Consider the following 22,500-nt stretch of genomic DNA (forward strand, 5'->3'; position numbering starts at 1 on the left):
TAAAGAAGTTATGGCAATTTAAGCAAAATGTTCAATTATCTAAGTGTAAAAGAGGCCATAATTATGTCAAAATGCTTGATACAGTATTCTGCTCTTTTTTATAGGTTGGGGTCATGTTGGTAAACAAGTATGCAACATATAAAAGCCATATGTCAAAGGATATAGGAAATATTTGGGGTAGTACGCAAACTTTAACAAAGATTTATCAATCATATGCATATTCTAAGTATAAAAGGGGCAATAATTATGACAAAATGCTTGATAGAGTTGTCTGCTCTTGTTTATAGGTTGGGGTGATGTTGGTAAACAAGTATGCAAAATATAAAAGCAATATGTCAAGGGACAATGAAAATAAACGGGGTTGTACGAAAACTTTAACATTTGCTGCATATTCTTAGTGGAAAAGGGGCCATAATTATGACAAAATGCTTGATAGAGTTGTCTGCTCTTGTTTATAGGTTGGGGTCATGTTAGTAAACAAGTATGCAAAATATGTAAGCAATATGTGAAGGGACAAAGAAAATATTTGGGGTAGTACGAAAACTTTAACATTTGCACCCTAATGCTAACGCAGACGCCGACACCGGGGTGAGTAGGATAGCTCCACTATATATATTTCATATATAATAGTCGAGCTAAAAAGTAACATACAAACATAAATACACAAACATGTGTATTTCTTCTACGTAAATATAAAAAGAGCTGACATACATAATTAATATAAATCCCCACACAATAACAACACATAACACTGTTCTAGCAAGTTATTTAATGCTATGCTAACACATATAAACAATTTATGATACACCAAACCCAATTTTCTTTTAATTTCTTAAAACTTCAATTATTAATCTTAGAATGCACTGTTTTAGGAAATGCAATTGAAACAGGCATTTTCAAATGTATATCACATTTGAAACAGGGCTTTAATGAACTTCATTTGTTTAGTTGTAAAAAAGTGCATCTCTATGCAATATGGATAAATAATAATTTTTCAGTGTCAATAAACGACAACAATTAATATTGGAAAGTTTAGCCTTCAAAACAGTCACAAGACATAATACTTGTATATCCATACAGAAAAAAACAACCAAGAAATGGTTGCTTTAACTTGACACACACTCACAAAATACACAATTTCCAAAGCCAGACACGCAGCATCACCCATGCAAAACACCATACATTTCCAAATAATTGAATATTTCCAAATACCCTTATATATGCTTGCAGCTAAAATCATATATACTTCAATAAATGCCCTGCCCCTATATTGTAGTAAATTCTCCCAACTGCAATTCTCCTAACTTTTTATATTATCATTACCCAGACATTTAAATACAATCTGATTACTTTAAAACCCACGTGAAACTATTACTTGTGTTACAGTCAAAAATTATGAACACAAAGTTCACCAAAAGAACTATTTCCGGACTCACATTTAACAAGCTCTTATGAAAATATTAAGTCTCCAGGAGCAATTCTTAAGTAATATATGTTAATAACTACTTATTCTTCTGCATAATAAACATATTTACAAAATATGAACACACAATATGATATAAAACCGCTCTCCAGCAAAGAACATGAGTTATGAGAACATATATTAGTTGATGAATTATGTAAATATTGATTCAACATCTGCGACTCTGCAAAAGCCTTCATAGAATGTTACGAAGAGATATTAGCTGTCATTACTTGTTTGGAGAGTAAAACGCAAATTCATCAATTTAAGCTGCACTTTGTGTTTGGATCAACTGATTTAATTGTATTCAAACAAAGCTAATGAATGAAGGGTCTAACAAAAATCGAACTGGTGTTTAGTTTTAACAACACTCAATCAATTGCGCCTTAGGCCTCATTGGAGAGTAAGGTTCTGGATGCTATTGCCTGGATCTAAGGAGACTTCTTGGTTCTTCTCAGTTCTTGTATTCACTTTCATAGACTGTTCCAAAATTTACCACACAGTGTATATGGGTGGTTTTCGTGGCCAATATGCAATAAGCATTTCTTAGACATAAGAGCAAAGAAAAGACATAGCCCCAAGAAAACATTTCTCAGATTTTGAGTACATAAAGTCTTAAAATGATGCACGTCCCAAACAATATTTCATTTAATACTCAGTCTAAGAATAAGTTGAATACAGGCCCTAAACATTTGATATTGACATGGTCCTGGCAACATGAAGACCCCTTTACACCAGTGACACAACATCAAGTACGAGTGTTTTTTTTAAGATTTTAGGGTCCGACTCCCCTCAGACTGCATTATGTGAGGACCCAGAATTTACATTTCCCAGCACTCCTTCCTAATCACTTACTAAAAGACTCACGAAAGATGGCAATTATTTTGAATTATAGCTACTTTTATTTACAGAAAGGCATTCATCAAGTCAAGTTTACAAAATGGGTTTCCCGGTTTGACAAAAATTGCACAACACCTGGTCACACATGAAAGAACATTTTAGAGGAAGCATTTATTAAATTTGTTTCAGGACATTTATTTTTTTATTTTTGTACAAAAATGTGTCTTTTTAATGGGTTGATATAAAAAAAGGATATATTTGCACAATACATTTTTGCTTTGCAATAGTTTTCAATACAATTTGCATAAATGTGTGATAACCTGACAATGTAGTTACCTAATGATACTTGTTATTTTTAACATCTTGATAGGGAGAAGATAAAACAAAAAGCGCTAAAACATGATTAATCTAACCTCAAGCACTTAATGTAACAGAAGAATTACAACACTTAAAATAGTTATAGCTCCAGGAATTAATGGAAGGAAAGTGCTAGAGTGAAGCAAACTGAAAGTGCAAGTGTATTTATTGAAATGTGCTGAGAAGTCATGCCATTAGAAACATACAGGGTTATTATAAGCACAATTTGATTATCATTTTGGACAGACCTGCATATGAAGTATCAAACACTTCACAAATATAACTTGCATCTTCATAATGTTGTACTTAACAAATTGAAATTTTTGAAATTCTTTTCTAATGGCATGACAAGAGTATGGAACAGCTTCTAGTTCTGTCTAAACCTAACTGCTAGAATCAAGATAAATTGATTTCTAATTGAAAAAATACATCTTGCAACATTTGTTTTGTTTGAGAGATTTTTAAAGTCCTTCTATTCCCAAAGATTCTATTACCGCAGTATGCATAACAGTCTTGATAATTTCCTCTGTATGCAGGGTGAAGTTGCTAAATAACTACTAAATGAACATAAAACATGTAAAACCCTTTAAAATTGGTAGCTAACCGGAATGCTTAAGATAACCTTTCTGACTTCAAAGAAAACATGTCAAAAATTAAAATATCATTTTAGAGTAAATTATAATCAATTTAGCACATTTTTGCTACAACACTTTCTACATTCTGGAACACAACAAACACTTTGGATATACCTTAAAGGCCCACACAACCGGCGTTTATGCAATAACGGGTGTCAAGCAACCAAAACCAGCGACTACAAATTTAACAAGCAGAGTTAAGACATGCAAATGGAACAACTGACAACACAAAACGTTGCTAAATCATGCATAAGTTAGATATATTAATTGGTCTACAGGAGAATCAGAAATGATATAAACATTGGATTAGTAATTTATTAATTTGCAATTAAAAAGCAAAACAATGAAGCAAATTTCATGAATGCAGTGTTTGTTAAATATATATATATATATAAGCATTTAGATGGAATGATGAGTAAATTTCTTTCTGATTTACAAGTTTAATATTTAAAAAACAAAGATAATGTTTACTTACTGTCAATCAAGCAAGCTTAAGGGGTGCAAAGTCACACCCCAACTGGTTTCTGCTCAACCATTGGATAAAATGCAGGCGAAGTAGGAGCCAAAATTGAACGATATATACTCAGGTATGTAGATTACAGAATGGTTACATACGAAATACAGATTATGGGGAAAACAAACAAGAGCACCGCATAACGGGTGCCATGCTCGGCTGCGGGTGCAGTTTTGAATAAATGAAAGCTTGTCAGATTATTTTTTTTTGAGGTCACAGTGACCTTGACCTTTGACCTAGTGACCCCCCCCCCAAAAAAAATGGGTGTGGCATGTAGAACTCATCAAGGTGCAGCTACATATGAAGTTTCAAAGTTGTAGATTGAAGCACTTTGATTTGAGAGCCAATGTTCAAAACCTTGACAAAATGTTAAGGTTTTGCCAACGACACGGACACCCTGGCTATGACAATACCTTGGGTTTTCTCCGAAAACAGCCAAGCTAAAAAATTACATGCTTTTATTTGGAACATGCTGTTGAACAACTGGGCAACAATGGATTTATAAAGGGGGTGGTGTCAAAAGCATTTCTATGGAAAATAGATATTCTACTGTGCTATGCAAATTTAGTTTCCTAGGTTGTTAAATTGTAATCTTAATTACATATAGCTACTAGTATTAAATTTGTTGGACTAAGGTTAGGTTTGCTAAAAACAAAGAAGTCAACATGTGCTGCAATTTGCTAGTAAGTATTTAATTCTTAACGGAAATAAACTTTTCAACAAATTTTTTTTTACCAAAGTCAAGTTTACGAGTTGTTTTAATGAGATTTTATAACAATTTGACTTAACGGAATATTTAATGTTATACACATAAACAAGATTAGATAACAGTAACTACATTGTCTGAATCACACATTTCAATATGATAAAGCATAATAAATTTCAACACAAAAGACATGCAAAGGAAATAACAGCGAAAAAATTAAACTATCATTAACTATTCCAACCCTAGCTTCAAAACATAATAAACACAAATTCCGTAAACATTATAACATACCAACAAACATGCAAAATCATTTTAAAAGCTAAACATAATACATCAAGTAAACCTCAAAAACTATCACACAGAAACAAAATGCTATCCATTGCTTTCCAATATCACACACTGTACATAAAACAAATGCTGAAGCTTATGTCTAATACAAGTTTTAACAATAGTGTCACCGTAAATAAATGAGTGCATAAAAATAATTAACAACAAAATATGCAATAATATAATACATAACAAGCATGGAATGGATTCATACTGGAATCAGACTGAATCCAAATTCACCAACCAATCCAAAGACTTTTAAACCAAGAATTAATTTAGAGAAAAAATACAAATGATGCATGGTGTCTGCTTTAATTCTTTGATTTGAAGTTTGTGTGCAGTTTTCAACAGTATAATTAGTTAATTCAAGGCTCTAAGTCCTGAAACATGTTCTCAATAAAGAATGCAAAAGAATGAAAGTCATGGAGGCTCCATTCATCATTCTTTGATCAGAAAGGTTTCACGAATTTAATAACTCTTTGGTTTGAATTGATCAATGTGGATTCAATAGACATAACAGACACCTCAACTGCCAATCAAAAAAACAAATTAACCAAGCTGTCTTCAACATATTGAAAAAAACTGAACGAAGATGTCGCAAAGGGAGGTTCACCCGGTGTCAGGATGTGTGATAAGATAATGAGATAATGTAACCCACATCGCCCCAGTCAGTCTTACCTTTGCCTCTCGGATGTACAGGCCCCCATGGCGGTTAACTGCCTCTATCTGGTGCTGGTGCTCTCCCAAGGAGTTGTACAGGGCCTGAAAGGGAACACCATCACCTTGGTAACAAGCTATTGGCTCATAACAACTTTAACTCTTTCAGCGTGGAAACCGAATTTTGAAGGCCTTTGCAAACAGTTTGGATCCAGATGAGACGCCACAGAACGTGGCTTCAACTGGATAAAAACCTGTTTGCTATTCTGATAGTAATCTTTGAAGAAAAAAAATCGAAGAAAATGCTAATTTTGGAAATTCAGCAGACGACATTTTAGCGGACGACAAATTTCCCAGCATGCAAAGGGTTAAATGAGCAGTGTTCTGGGAATACTTGTCTAAATGCAAGTGTGTAGTGTCATCCCATATAAGCCAGCGGAGTCCCACAGGCTTATGAGGGATAACACTTTCTGCTTCTATTGTATTTTTCCTTTAAAGGTAAATATAATTAAGACAGAAAGTGTTGTCCCTTATTAGCTTGTGTGATTCTGCAAAGGCTACTTTTGGATGAGACTATACACATATGTTTTCAGGGAATGTGGCTCTAACAGTTCCATAGTCATACTCACTGGAACAAATGCTTTTTCGAAACACATCATAAATGTCAAAACATCAGTCTTTTTATGTTGTGTTTCTGTATCTTTGGTTCATTTTGTAAACCTGTAAATAAGTTTTACATACAATCCTTGTACAAAACAATACACACAAAGATTTACAAAGTGTGACATACCATGGTAGGATTGACAAGTTTCTTGGCCTGGTCCAGGTCGCCATTCATTGCCGGCTGTGAGTTGATCTTAGACTGGGTCTGCGCTACAAACTGCTCCTCCTCATGGAAACCGTTCAGATACTGACCCAGCGAGTCACAGCCTTCCTGTGTACTGACCAGTCTGAAAATAGGGGAGCATGATTAAACAGTCTATGCAAGCACAGCAATGTCATAATTATTCTTGACATTATCAACCTCCTCTTCCTCATCATCGCCATCATCACGATCATCTTCGTCGTCTGAAGTAACACCAGCTTTACCACTGGGCACCAAACCAGACAACACAAGTTCTACATCTAATCATAGGTCCAAAATAAAAAATATTGATCAATTCAAAAGCTGAAAAATTTATACTGAGTGAAATCAAATTAATACGCCATACCTTTCTTGCACTTGCTCTTTCACTGTGTCCCATCTTGCTCTCAGATCCGACACACGCTTTTCAATATCCTCGACATCATGGTGCCGTGATGACCCTGGTCGACAGAGCGCGACTGAGGCGCGAAGACGGTCAGTGTCAGTCTGCAGGCTGTCGAGAATAGACTGGCGACCCTTGAGAGCAGACGACATCGCCTTTAAACAGAACAAGGGACAAAATGAGTGAACGAAACTGAGTTACACGGCCTATAGATAGACAAGGGACAAAATTGTCACAAAACCAGGTTTTCATTGTGAAAAAAAATCTGATAAAGGGAGAAAACTAAAACTGAACTTTTGAAATGAACAAACAAAATTAACCCCCTTTGTAAGTTTGTTTTTAAAAAAAATCTATTTTTAGTCGTGGCGACCTTGACATTGGAGATATTGACGTGATTCTTTCGTGCGACACACCGTCTCATGTTGGTGAACAAGTGTGCCAAATGATTTTAAAATCTCACAATGAATAACATAGTTATGGCCAGGACAAGCTCATTTATGGCCATTTTTGACCTTTGAACTCAAAGTGTGACCTTGACCTTGGAGATATCGACGTAATTATTTCGCGCGACACACCGTCCAATGATGGTGAACAAATGTGCCAAATGATTTTAAAATCTGACAATGAACGACATAGTTATGGCCTGGACAAGCTTGTTCCGCCCGCCCGCCCGCCAGCCAGCCAGCCAGCCAGCCCGCCCGCATTCGCCAATCTAATAACCAGTTTTTTCCTTCGGAAAACCTGGTTAAAAAAGCTGATTGTAAAATGGTTTTTACGGATTTTTGTCAAAAGCAATCTTGAGATAAAATATAAATCATAATGAAAATGGATTGAAGACTCAGAAAATGGAAACAGCTTAACAGGCCTTTTTAAGACAATATTGACATAAATCAAAGAGTTCCTGAAGAGACATTGAACTTTGGTATTATATTCATAGTTCGAAGGTTTTATACAATGAAGTGAGGGTTAGATAAAAGCTGTATTATAAGTATTTTTCTTCTGTAGAGCTACTTACATGAAGTATACAAACGTTTAATAATTAAATATTCCATGTCACAGAATCTTCTCTAATCGAGATGACGCATATAATATAAGCCTTCCTTGTTAATAATGGTTCTCTTGCAATGGTCATTAGAAATAAATACAAATTCTACACTGATGCAGTACATTCAATAATTCTTACCTGTAACTCATCAATTTGACCTTGAAGTTTACCAAGGTCAGAGTTCATGCCCTGTTGAGAGGTCAAGGCCACTTCTTGATCAGCAAGGAAGGTGGCAATGTTGTCTTGTTTGGAGATACAAGTGTCCAGTAACTTCAGACTGTAGAAAATTGCATAAATCCATTCAGATAATTATAATGGATAACGTTTGCTGTTATGAATGAGAACAGATTTTTATTGTGTAAGCTCTGTTTGTATTCCTGAGACAAATGAGCATTTTATGTTTTCTAGCATATTTCTGAGTTAGTTCATTACAACTGCAAACAATGCGTGAAATCCTTACCTTTCAGCATAAGTGTTTCCCAGGGTGATCATCTGTTCCCAGGTGTCGCTTACCGACTGGACCTTGGAGTCCAGCTGGGGGCTCCTGGTTGCTAGGCTCCGCACAGTTACCTTCACATGCTCAGCCGGGCCCTCCTGGTTCTGTAGGGCTCTCTCCCAGTCCTGGAGAAAGACAACATACAAATATAAAACAAGCAAATTCGTTGAATTGATATCCCCCGCCAAACTAGAGCTTTGTCAGAGAAAAAAGGATTTTTTCACGATACAAAGGGCCATAACTCCGTTATAAACAGATGGTGTACAATGCCATTTGGCATGCATCATCTGATTATCCATATAAATACTCGTACCAAGTTTCAATAAAATCCGCCAAAGCACTTCCACGATATGGCTCCGGACACAAAAGTGCCAGACGGACAACGTCAAAACAACATCCCTCCGCCTTTGGCGGAGGATAATGAACCTAGTTTTGTAAAAATTGGGCTTAACGCATGTTAGTGTCTTCTAAGATTATATATAATTAGCCTGCGCAGTCGGTACAAGCTTATCAGGGGTGACACCACATTTATGGTATTTAAAAAAGAAAGTCTCTTTTGAGCTTAAATCTTGCTTTTGCAAAAAGTGTCATCCCTGATAAGCATGCGCTGGCCGCACAGGCTAATCTGGGATGATACTTTATGCGCATGCCTTAAACCCCCTTTTCCCAGAACAAGATTCATATATCCCCCAGATAAGGTCTCCGAATTATTTAAGTTTCTTATGGGGGATAGGGGGGTAAATGAGTCCACAAATTTGGTGTCAAGACATTTATTAAGCATATAAGGAACACAATAATTTGACTTAAAAACGTGTTAATAATGTGACAAAATGTGAGAATGCTCTGTGTTCAGCAAATAATCTAATCTTCATCCAACAGTTGCCTTGTATTTTATTAATATCATCATTTGTCTATATTATTTTAAGCAAAAAACAAAATACACTAAATAACATTAGAAACATAAAAAGTTACAAATAAAAATATCATACTGCATAAAATTGCCAGAAACACGGAGGCAATTTATCAATGTTGATCCTCCAATGTTGTTAAATTTCATAAATAAGCCATGCTTTGTGAGCTCTGGGATTACTTCATGTGTGTAAAGTCTTCACAGGCTAATCTAGGACTACATTTTCCACTTTAAGGTTTTTTTATATAAAGAAGTGTCTCCTAAAGAAAAATCAAGCCTAAGCAAAATGTTGTCCCTGATAAGCCTGTGCAGACTGCACTTTACCCAGTTTTTGCAGAGCAAGGCAAAACTTAAGGCCTTCAGATGGGATGCACACAGAGTGGGCCCCACATACCTGTTGCTGCCTGTGCGCTCCCTCAATGGTTGCACGGCTGTACGGTAGGGGCTGCTGTACTCTAGCCTGCAGGTCCTGGTCCAGGGAGCTCAGTTGGAAACTCACAGAGTCTAGTCGCTGTAGGAACTGGCGGTCAGGACCTTGAGTCCTGCGCAGGTCTGAATGGAGGATAGAGATTGGCAAGTTTTGTTTAATAAGTTGCCTCAGTGAAATAAAATATGACCTGATGTAAGCAGAATTTTAAGAACCTCACAAGTTTTCCTTCAAAATGTACCCGTTTAAACAAAGCATCTAGAGACTGTTGTATGCAAATGTCAGTTGTGTATCGAATATTGCTACTGTAATTTCAACTCCATAACAACAAGAGTTCTGCGTTGTGAGACATATGCCCCCCAAACAGCCGAGCTAAAAACTGCATAAAAGCTCAATGAGTTAGGTAAATATTCTATATAACAATATTATGAAACTGCTCTTTTAGTAAATTTAATGAAACCAATGAAAGCAAAACATTTTGACATCATATTTATCATCCCTTGAAAGCTACACAAAGCCTTATCCACCACATTGGCTTTCAAACTACGACAATCATACTAACCATCATCACCAGCAGCAGCAAAGAGACCATTAAAGTGCTGATTGCAGTCCGCAAGACGATCTCTCAGTTGCCGCATGTCCCGATCTCCCTCACCGACCTCGCCAATCAATTTGGTCGCATCATCGTTGAGTGCCCTCAAGAGTGCTTCACGTCTCATGGGGTCTAGACCCTGGAAGGTTGCCAGGTCCCAGCCTCGCACTATCTGGATGGTTCCCAGCACGATGTTGTGGCGCAGTTTGCGTTTTCTCAGTCGCAGGAGACTCTGCAGGTGGTCCAGTTGGATCTTCAGGCGGTCGGCGTATTCGATGGCTTCGTAGTTGGGTGGCGGGATCAGGACGCAGACCGAGGGAATAAGATCTTCCTGGCCTGATGAGTTTCTCACCTGTTATACACAATATACCTTCCATGCAGTTGTCTGTCTGCCATTTACCACTCTGGGCCTAGTTGCTAAAAACTTTAATCGCCAGTTAAGCTAGCGGCCATTAATTGTGTCACGCTCTGAGAAAACTGGGCTTAATGCATGTGCGTAAAGTGAAGTCCCAGATTAGCCTGTGCAGTCTGCACAGGCTAATCAGGGACGACACTTTCCGCCGAAACTTGACTTTCGGTAAGGAGGGACTTCCTTGAAACTAAAAATACCACAAAAGCGGAAAGTGTTGACCCTGATTAGCACGTGAAGACTGCACAGGCTATTCTGGGATGACACTTTACACACAAGCATTATACCCAGTTTTCTCAGAACCTGACTCAATTTTTGGACAAAGTTATGTGAATTAATTGTTAACCCTTAAATAGACGTTTTAATTGTAAACAAATGTGTATGCTTAAATTATTTTTAACATGTTTAATATTTTTGTTCCTGATAATCTTATTTTATTTGGGTCTGAAGTTAACAGACTGTGACATTAACTGGCTGTTAAAAGTTGTCAGCAACAAGGCCCAGAAACACATTTTGACGCGTGTGTAGTGCCTTAGAAAATCGTATTAAATGAAAGACCTTTCACAATAGATTCAAGTTTAAAATGCTTCATTTCCAACCCTAATTTACTGATAAGCAGCAAACAGCATAAAACCTGAAAAGCGTGCAAGTTACCAGCAGTCTGTTCTCCAGGATTGATGCTGGTTGAAAAAAGCCATTTACACTTTACTTCTGAGTGAAAAAGGGCTTAAAAATTTGATTGATTCTCTACAAGTATTATTTGTTATTTAATTAACATCAACTCAAATTTCAACATACCTTTTAGACAAAAAGCAATTATTAATTTTTCCTCAAATCCGAATAGAGTAGTTTATTTTTGTCTCTTCATTTTTCATTATACCTTCTTAATACAACTGCACTTACCCTCCATCTAATTTTCTGGTTGTTGTCCAAGAGAGTTATTTCCTCTCCTTTGTTAAGCATCATCTGAAACAGAAACGAAGAATATGTATCACAAAAAATGCTCCACAGGCAAGTCATTTCACAAGAATGAAGTCTTTTAAACAACCAGTGAAAACAAGAGGGCCTGAAAGGCCCAAAGTCGCTAACCTGAGATAATAAGATATTATTTGGACAAATCTTCCTTCCTAGTTTCACGAAGATCGGAAAATAAATGTGGTCTCTAGAGTGTTAACAAGGTTTTACTCTAGCCATATAAGGAAAAATGACCCGCCCCCTGGCAGCCATGTTTTTCACCCAACCAGCATCATTTTTGAACTCGTCCAATATATTATCGGGATGAATCTTCTGACCAAGTTTCATAAAGATCGGACAGTAAATGTGGCCTTTTAGAGTGTTAACAAGATTTTACTATTGCCATATAAGGAAAAGTGCCCGCCCTTTGGAAGCCATTTTTTTCAAGCAAACATAATTATTTTCAAACTCATCCAAAATATCATTGAGACCAATCTTCTGACCAAATTTCATGAAGATTGGACAATAAATGTGGCCTCTAGAGTGTTAACAAGGTTTTACTATAGCCATTAAAGCCATATAAGGAAAAATGCCCCGCCCCTGGTGGACATGTTTTTAAAGCAACGAAAACCAATTTCGAACTCATCCAAGATATCATTGGGACAAAACTTCTGACCAAGTTTCATGATGATCGGAAAATAAATGTGACCTCTAGAGTGTAAACAAGGTTTTACTTATATAGCCATATAAGGAAAAATGCCCCGCCCCCTGGCGGCCATGTTTTTCATCCAACCGGCATCATTTTCGAACTCGTCCAAGATATTATTGGGATAAATCTTCTGACCAAGTTTCATGAAGATTTGACAATAAATGTGGCCTCTAGAGAGTTAACAAGATTTTACTATAGTCATATATAGCCATATAAGGAAAAATGCCCCGCCCCTTGGCAGCCATGTTTTTCAAGCAAACTTTACCATTTTTGAACTCATTCAAGATTACAGTGGGAAAAATCTTCTGAGCAAGTTTCATGAAGATTGGAAAATAAATGTGGCCTTTAGAGTGTTAACAAGGTTTTACTATAGCCATATAAGGAAAAATGCCCCGCCCCCTGGCGGCCATGGTTTTCAACCAACCGGCATCATTTTCTAACTCGTCCAAGATATTATTGGGATGAATCTTCTGACCAAGTTATATGAAGATCAGACAATAAATGTGGCCCTTAGAGTGTTAACAAGATTTAACTATAGCCATATTTAGCCATATAAGGAAAAATGCCCCGCCCCTTGGCAGCCATGTTTTTCAAGCAAACGTAACCATTTTCGAACTAATCCAAGATATCATTAAAACCAATCTTCTGACCAAATTTCATGAAAATTAGGCAATAAATGTGGCCTCTAGAGAGTTAACAAGGCAAATGTTGACGCCGCACAACGGACAAAAAGCGATCACAAAAGCTCACGATGAGCACGTTGTGCTCAGGTGAGCTAAAAACAGTTCTATGACAATGTGTACTTAATCATGTTAGCACCACATGATAACAATTAAATGTGAATAAATTACATAGCCATAAACCCTGAAACATTACACTTTCTGACCTATTTTTTTTTTAGATTGGATAAAAACAATAGCATAAAGAGTAATAACACACTATAATTTGAGAACAGAAAACGCAGACAACCAACATAAGGTGATTGCAAAAGCTAACCATGAGCATTTCTAGCTCAGGTGAGCTAGAAACTAATAAGGGTGCATAATATCATATTTACCGGAGGCTGCTTGTATATACACAGACATCGACATCTGATTTCAGCAAAGGTTGGCTGTTTCTCTTTGCTTCTCTGTTTTAGTGGAATGATATCACGACTGCGCAGGGTGATGGAAGATACCCGCCGTTCATATTCGGACACTTGGTCTGAGATTTCCTGTAGCTCTCGGAGATGAGTTTGCAACAGTTCCACCGACTGGCCTTCATCGCTGTAGCGGATATTTATGTCATCGGCTTGTCTGGACATCCATTGTTCACATTCATGGCAATCCTCAAAGTACTGCAACATGACCAGAATGGATTCAAGTAACCGGTATTAATAAATGTAGAACATATCACGACTGAAGAAAATAGGAGACTGCTAATTTTTTGTAATCATACCATGTGAACAAAAATATAAAAGCTGTTTCTATGACAATTTAAAAGTTCATAGGGGGCATAGGAAAAAATAAAATTGCTACTATTCTTGAAGTGCAGCAGCATCTCATTTTAGATTAATCATATTATGGCTTTTTTAGGCATCATAGAACAGGCACACTTCTGCATCAATAATTTGTAAACTTTCAAAACAATGACTTTTTTTCTAAATCCGTTTAAGTGACAATGTTTTCATTCCACTACCAGTGTGCACAATAAGATTAATATAATGTTCATGGTTATCTGTGAATTAGAGACCATGGTGTATCAGAAAGTAAAGGATTCCATCCCTACACTGTTAGCATTTTCAATAAATTTCCTCTGGACACCAAGTACTGGATCAACCAGGAAAAATACTTGAGAGTACGCAAAAAGTCTTAGGGTTTTGTTTCTGTCAAGCAAATAAAACAATTAAGTTTTTACAATGCTAATGTAGTTTGTTAGAACTATGTTAATCTCATTGGTTTTAAACTTTGCTAATCTTATTGGCTTTAAACTATGCTAATCTCATTGGATTTAAACTATGCTAATCTCATTGGATTTAAACCATGCTATTATCATTCGCTTTAAACTATGCTACTCTCCTTGGCTTTAAACAATGCTAATCTCCTTGGCTTTAAACTATGCTACTCTCATTGGCTTTAAACAATGCTAATCTCCTTGGCTTTAAACTATGCTACTCTCATTGGCTTTAAACTATGCTAATCTTATTGACTTTAAACTTTGCTTATCTCATTGGCTTTAAACTATGCAAATCTTATCGGCTTTTAACTATGCTAATCTCATTTGCTTTTAGCTATGCCAATCCTATAGACTTTTAACTATGCAAATCTCGTTGGCTTTAAACTATGCTAATCTTATTGGCTTTTAAATATGCTAATCCAGCTGATGCATGTGTAGTTGCTGACCTGGTAGTAAGCTGTGGTGTTCTTCACGTGGGCTTCCAGACATACGGACAGCTGCAACAGCCACGACCACTGGGACTGCATGCTCCCCATGTAGGACTGAAAACATATCAAATAATAAATGGCACAATTAATATTTATTGAAGATATGAGTCTCCTGTGAAACCTGGGCTAAATGCATGTGCATGTCTCCTGTGAAACCTGGGCTAAATGCATGTGAATAAAGATATGAGTCTCCTGTGAAACCTGGGCTAAATGCATGTGAATAAAGATATGAGTCTCCTGTGAAACCTGGGCTAAATGCATGTGAATAATGAGTCTCCTGTAAAACCTGGGCTAAATGCATGTGAATAAAGATATGAGTCTCCTGTGAAACCTGGGCTGAATGCATGTGAATAAAAATATAAGTCTCCTGTGAAACCTGGGCTAAATGCATGTGAATAAAGATCTGAGTCTCCTGTGAAACCTGGACTAAATGCATGTGAATAAAGATCTGAGTCTCCTGTGAAACCTGGGCTGAATGCATGTGAATAAAGATATGAGTCTTCTGTGAAACCTGGGCTGAATGCATGTGAATAAAGATATGAGTCTCCTGTGAAACCTGGGCTAAATGCATGTGAATAAAGATAAAGGCTAACCTGGGATGACACTTCAAGCTTGCATTATGCTCAGTTTTGCCAGACCACTGCTCATATAATAAGATATGACAAATGTTTGATCAACCAGCCAAGTCAAGTTTGAGCTTGGAAAACCATCATATAAAATGTTTGATCAACCAGCCAAGTCAAGTTTGAGCTTGGATAACCATCATATCAAATGTTTCTTACATTAACAAATTTCATTCTAATCTAAATGCTACAGTGGGTACTTGTCAAACATGAAACTAATTTTGCTTTAGTTTTATTTTAATCTTAGAAACATTTGAATGAATTCTTCTTTGAAACTTTATATGATATTCTGTCATCCAGGACTAAATGAATTTTTCTTCAAATGCTATCAACAGTGACTAGTTATAGCTTTTCCTCAATGTAGAATTGTCAGTGCCTCTATAGTCTTGCAAAATTACAATTAATCATATTTACATGTTTACAATGATAACACCTCTGTCCCAGTAATACATATTCTGCAACCTTGACTACCAACCAAGCCTAGCAACCTAGGACATTACCTCTATAGTCCTTGAGGCAGGGTGTCTGTCGAGGACAAGGGAGTTGCCCCGATCCTGCACCGAGTTGAACTGTGTCTCTCTCGCTTTCATCTCATGAAGAAGATTCTGTAATTAGGTAAGTGGATGTTGTTGATCAATTTCAACACAAAGATGGAGCAAATTTACCGGTATGTTACTAGCGTTGTTCCTGTGCAAAAGACAAGAAGTGTGATAACAAAATAACCTTGTAATTTTACAAGTCTGATGAAGCAGGTGTTTTGTTTTTTACTTATTTTTAAACTGTGATTATATAATATACAATCAACATAAATTATGACATACCATGAATTGAGAAATTAAAGTGCTTTTTGGACTATTCACCAAAATGAAATGTAAGCTGTGATTATTTGAGCTGCAGATGCTTGTGATTATACCAAAATATTGCCATCAGAATTTCAACGGTTGCACATATTTCATAACCAATGAGAGGGTTAAGAAATGCAATATTTACTACATATTGCACTTTTTCATAAGTTGCGCAGAAGTTTTAACCAAGAGTGTGCACATAAAGATTACTTAAATATTAAAAACTTTAAAAGAATATATTTTTTAACAGAAGCAGAGTGTATAACATGAACCAGCCAATACTATCATAAAGCAGTATATTGGGTACAACTACAAATGCAGTGTAAATTATAAGTTCCACATGCTTATAAAATACAAATAGCATAAGTCCTAATTTAGCATTCACATCAACTGAGTACAAATATATTTATTCAAATAAAAATTACAACTTGATTTATGGTGAAAAATTATATATATACAAACAAGATATGTGTTTGTCAGAAACACTGTGTCCCCTTCTGTGCCGCTTTGAAGCTATATATTTGACCTTTGACCTTGAAGGATGACATTGACCATGACCTTTCACCACTCAAAATGTGCAGCTCCATGAGATACACATGCATGCCAAATATGAAGTTGCTATCTTCAATATTGCAATAGTTATGGCAAAATGTTAAAATTGGAGCAAACAAACACACAAACCAACCAACAGACAAGGCAAAAACAATATGCCCCCCTCTATAGTGGTGGGGGACATAATAAGTTATCGGTCCATTGTAAGCGTGAAACATGCCACATTGTAAATTAGAAATTACCAAAAGATAGCAAAATAAATAATTTCTGCATAAAGCTATGATAATGTGATGCATAATATAGCAAAGATAATAATATTGTAATCATTATAATATGCCACATGATATTGTAAATGGCAATAAGAAATCCTTAAGTAATGTTCAGTAAGCAAACCCAAAGCAAGCATACTTTGTGATAAAACAATTCATGCCGTCCCTAGTGCACAATTATGTTGCAGAAGCAAATAAAACTTTTAAAACTACAAATGAACATTGATTAGTTTATTCACAAACTATTGTGTAACATTCCATCACCAAATGTAGAAGATTGTATCCAAACCTGTCCGACATTTTCAGCATAGATGGGGGCTCCCTATTTGGTACATGGGAAGGTTTAAACTTGTAATGGTTTAGAAACATCATACTTTGTGATTTGAGCAGTATATTGTGCTAAGATTGAACAGAAAACATTGTTTTCACTATGAAATATAAAGCCTGTTTCAAAATTAAATTTCAGTAAGCTTTAAAGTCAAAGCTATGCTTTCCAGTCTTTGTATTTTCTGTGTAGCTAACTAAAGCTCTTAATCATGTTTTCAAATGGGGCCAAAAATCTTAAGGTGCATGGTTAGGACATTCCAATCTGTTAGTGAAGACCATTTCACAACACAATATTTAAATCTTTCAGTGCTAGAACCAAATTTTGAAGGCCTTTGCAAACAGTTTGGATCCAGATGAGATGCCACAGAACATGGCGTCTCATCAGGATCCAAACTGTTTGCTATTCTGATTGTATTCTTTGAAAAAAAAAATTCAAAAATATGCTAATTTTAGAAATTCAGCAAACGACATTTTAGCAGACGACAAATTTCCCAGCATGCAAAGGGTTAAAACAGACAACACAACAGCCATCACAGTGTAGAAGTCTCATAATCTTGATCTAATGAGTCGTGTTCTGAGAAAACTGGGCATAATGCATGTGCGTTGAGTGTTGTCCCAGATTAGCCTGTGCAGTCTGCACAGGCTAATCAGGGACGAAACTTTCCGCTTTAATGAAATTTTTCGTTTAAATGAAGTCTCTTCTTAGCAAAATCCAATTAAAGCGGAAAGTGTCATCTCTGATTAGCCTGTGCGGAGTGCACAGGCTAATCTGGGACGACACTTTACGCACATGCATTATGCCCAGTTTTCTCAGAACGGGACACTAATAGAAAACATCTATTGCTCAACTTAGTTGTTGAGTGAAAATTATCTACTGGTCAACATGAGAACACAAAAAAACTACCAAGCCACACATTGTCCCCACTATTTCTTTTTGTGCTACTTTATAATTCAACCATTAAAGACATTTAAGCTTTTTTGTTATTCCCCAATGATTTCTTTCAAATTTTCATTTTCCAAAGACCGTATTCACCAATTTATTCTCAGACTAAAGGATAGAGAAAAGACTTACAACCAAGAAAAATATGCCCAGCGTTTGAATATATTCAGGCCACCGCTGTTAATTATGTCATCAGGATATAGTTCTACATGCAAGATGATGAAGCTTTAGGTGGTTAATGCAAAATTTGGCTCAAAATTAAATTAAAGCAATATTTGAATATTACAATTTAAAGAATATTTTATGTTCTTATGCTTAAGTCTAAGAATTGTTTGGTGAATATGGGCCCAGTAGTATTGTTACCCCCCTCCAGCGACCTATACCAGCCCACCTTATAGAAGTCCTCTATAGCGGGTACATTGAGTCTACTGGAGCTCCAGTCCCGTGTGACTTCCAGCTCCTCCCTCTCGTGGAGCCACATCAGCTCCTGGGTAGCCGCCTGCAGGAACTCCATCAGTGACTCGACACACTTTACACGACGGATGGAGTTGTTCTGAAAACAAGTTACTATATTATAAGATCATGTGGCTTCACTTTTCCAAATGGCTTCTAAAATCTCTATTATTATTTTGAAATGTTTATTATTTTAACAGGCATATTATTTTGTACATTTTTTAAAGGGGGAGGAAGCATATTTCTTAGTCACTGGTATCATTTTTTCTATAAAAAAATAAATCCGGAATATAATTCTGATTCAGTGAAAAAGTAATTATCTGATATAGGAATGTAGAGCAGCTACTATATTTTAAACCTTATTTTGCACAAGCTTTTTTCTAATAAGCCCTAGGAATCAAAGATGTTGAACTTAATATTGTAAATGAAACACATGTCTGTTTGTTTTATGCTTACATGCAGGAGAGAATACGCCACCTCCACTTTTGACAACCATTCTGTATAGAGATCTTGTTCATCAGCCGAAAGATTTAACTGAAATGGACAAGGCAATAGACATGATCATTAAAGTTAGCAGTAAGTTAATGCTAGTAAAACAAGTCACTGAATAAGCTTTGAAATTAATATTAATTAATAATTGAGATTGTTTGTAGCTTAATGCATGCGCAGTCTGCACAGGCTAATCAGGGAGGCTTTCCAGTTGAATGGAATTTTACATTAAAGGAAAAAAGTGTTGTCCCTGATTTTCCTGTACCAATCTTTCCAATAACGCAGCTTAATTCATAGATAGAATGACGTACTCTATCTCTAATACACTTGTCAATCTGCTTCTTAAATCCCGTGATCTCCGCGTGCTCCTGCTGACACCGTTCGGCGCTCATCTGCGCCGCAGTCAGGTCGGAACCGAACTCTGGGGCCTGGAGCGAAGTCTGTTTTGACTCGATCCAGTTGAGGCATTGTTGGATATGTTGGAATGCTGGGTTACTCTCCACCAGTCGAACTTCGGTGATGACCTCCCTTTTGCGAGTTGTTGTTATGCCTTCCTCCACATATGACTTTGAGATTATCTTCTGTATCAGGCTGTTGAAGAGCTGGGTACGAAGTTGGGAAGTTCTTGTTTGTAGTGCCGATACTCTAGAAGAATAAAGGGATGTGTTTTTTTTAAATAATTATGTCAAATGTTTGTGTGTGTATGTTCTGAATTGTAAGATATATCATTCATGTTGCCAGGCCAGTGTTTAATCTAAATAATGATATCATTATTAACTTATTATAAAATAAAATAACTTCAACAAAGGCAATTAATTTCTTGCAAAGAAAACAACTTCTTTTGTTGTATTTGAGTAGCTTTCCTTTAACTGTCTCATTTTCCAACTAACTGGGTTTTAAAATACACTAAAAATGTACTTTTTTCAAAGTTCATGCGAAACAAGCTGTTTCATGTTTCAATCACTTCCTTATATACATAGTAATAAACTAAAATAAAGCAATAACTACAGCTTTTTCACAAAATTGACTAAATCTTCCTGAATGACTTAATCAGAGACCTGGCAAACTTCCTCGTGACCAAGTTCAAGGGAACATGTACTTGTACTTGTGCCTTGCAAATCTACACTTCATGGTCACACCGTATTTTAAGCTAACATCAAAACGCTTGAGAAACGTGGAAGTAGTTCCCACCTGTATGGACTTACCAGATGCAGACTGACTGACCAACCAACAGAACAACTTCTCAACAATTTCTGCTTGTGAGGTTATAATGATGACAACTGCTAATTTTTGTTTACTCACCTCCTATATATATTGTCAGCATTTGTGTATCTGCCATCTTGCAATGCCTGAGCGTCACGCAGCAGTGACCGCACATTTTCCTCCACAGACTTAAGAGCGCGGTCAAGTGCATCACAGTTCCGTTTGACCTCGAAAGGGTGCAGGGAGTCAATTCTATGCTCCTCTTCAGTAATTCTACGCTCCACGTCATTCAAACAGTCCTCACAGTTCTTTGATTCTCGGTGGACCTTCTCTGCTAACCGTTGCAAACGCTCCAATCTGGTGAATGATATTTTGTGAACCAATTATATGAGTCTTGTTCTGAGAAAACTGGGCATAATGCAAGTGCGCAAAGTGTCGTCCCAGATTAGCCTGTGCAGTCTGCACAGGCTAATCAGGGACGACACTTTCCGCTTTTATGGAATCACCACACACCACAGTGTAATTAAACAGCTAGCAAGATTTTGACTTTTTTGCTATTATCTTTTTTGAGCATTTATCCATTAACAGTTCAAACTTCCTTTTTGATTATGTAAAAAGGATTAGGATTCTTGGAACAATTTTTAGTGTGTTTTTTATCTCCTAGGTATAAGCATAGACACCATTTTTGAAAAACCATTGGAATGCATCCTGAAAAAGTGTTTAACATATTTAAAGTCTGTTACCTTTAACAGAGATCACTTATAGAGGAAAAAATATCAACAAAACAAGGGAAGCACAATTTTCAAAATAAGCAATAATGTTAACAAAAGTACTTACCGTATGATTTCTTGTTGAATGGCTCTGTCCCTATCTTGCAGTGCTGACTCAAACCTGTGCCAGAGTCGATTCACGTTGTCAGGGTAGAGTTCATCCTCAGAGGCCAGTTGGGACGCACCGGAGCTCTGAAACAACAATCAGATTACTTGAGCCTTGTTCTGGGAAAACTGGGAGAACGCATTTGTGTATACTGTCATCCTAGATTAGCCAGTGCAGTCTTCACAGGCTAATCCAGGACAACACTTTCAACCAAGGCTGGATTTTCCTTTATGAGAACTTATTAAACAAAAATTCAATAATAGCATTAAGCACTGACTAATCATGGAAGACACTTGATGTGCATGCATTAACCCTTTCCCCATCAGAAGCAAAGTAAAAATGGCTATGTGCAAACAGCATAAAAACAGGACAGCCTGCGAGTAACCCGCAGTCTGTTCATGTTTTATGCTGTCTGCTGCTCATCAGTATCTAAGGGTTGGAAATGAAGCCTTTAAAACTTAAATGTAGTAAGAAGGATCTTTAATTAAATTAAACTTTCTAAGGGACTACAAATGCGTAAAAATACCTATCTAAGTGGTAAAAGATTAAATACGTATCTAAGTGGTAAAGGGTGAAATACGTATCTAAATGGTAAAGGGTTAAATACATATCTAAATGGTAAAGGGTTAAATATGTATCTAAGTGGTAAAGAGTTAAATACGTATCTAAGTGGTAAAGAGTTAAATACGTATCTAAGAGGTAAAGAGTTAAATACGTATCTAAGAGGTAAAGAGTTAAATACATATCTAAGAGGTAAAGAGTTAAATACGTATCTAAGAGGTAAAGAGTTAAATACGTATCTAAGAGTCAAAGAGTTAAATACGTATCTAAGTGGTAAAGAGTTAAATACATATCTAAGAGGTAAAGAGTTAAATACGTATCTAAGAGGTAAAGGGTAAAATACGTATCTAAGAGGTATAGAGTTAAATACGTATCTAAGAGGTAAAGGGTTAAATACGTATCTAAGAGGTAAAGAGTTAACAACGTATCTAAGACGTAAAGAGTTAAATACGTATCTAAGAGGTAAAGAGTTAAATACTTATCTAAGAGGTAAAGAGTTAAATATGTATCTAAGAGGTAAAGAGTTAAATACGTATCTAAGAAGTCAAGAGTTAAATACATATCTAAGAGGTAAAGAGTTAAATACGTATCTAAGAGGTTAAGAGATAAGTCTGGTTTTCCAGAGCCCGGCTCATGTCTGTTGTTTTTAAAC

At 36.3% G+C, this 22,500-nt stretch overlaps 1 protein-coding gene across 1 annotated transcript in view; it reads right to left on the reverse strand.

Annotated features, from left to right (window-relative positions):
• LOC127860768 (microtubule-actin cross-linking factor 1, isoforms 1/2/3/4/5-like) overlaps nt 1-22,500 on the reverse strand; it is a 258,995-nt gene that overhangs the window by 109,536 nt on the left and 126,959 nt on the right. Inside the window, 17 exon segments of the mRNA XM_052399044.1 lie at nt 5,520-5,603; nt 6,289-6,448; nt 6,710-6,900; nt 7,929-8,067; nt 8,251-8,411; nt 9,591-9,748; nt 10,186-10,567; nt 11,528-11,590; nt 13,345-13,623; nt 14,669-14,764; nt 15,834-15,938; nt 17,289-17,321; nt 18,658-18,819; nt 19,176-19,253; nt 19,520-19,853; nt 20,511-20,768; nt 21,249-21,373. Coding sequence (XP_052255004.1) covers nt 5,520-5,603; nt 6,289-6,448; nt 6,710-6,900; nt 7,929-8,067; nt 8,251-8,411; nt 9,591-9,748; nt 10,186-10,567; nt 11,528-11,590; nt 13,345-13,623; nt 14,669-14,764; nt 15,834-15,938; nt 17,289-17,321; nt 18,658-18,819; nt 19,176-19,253; nt 19,520-19,853; nt 20,511-20,768; nt 21,249-21,373 — 2,808 coding nt within the window.

Source organism: Dreissena polymorpha, chromosome 15 (assembly GCF_020536995.1).
Source record: "Dreissena polymorpha isolate Duluth1 chromosome 15, UMN_Dpol_1.0, whole genome shotgun sequence".
In the NCBI taxonomy this organism is placed as follows: Eukaryota; Metazoa; Mollusca; class Bivalvia; order Myida; family Dreissenidae; genus Dreissena; species Dreissena polymorpha.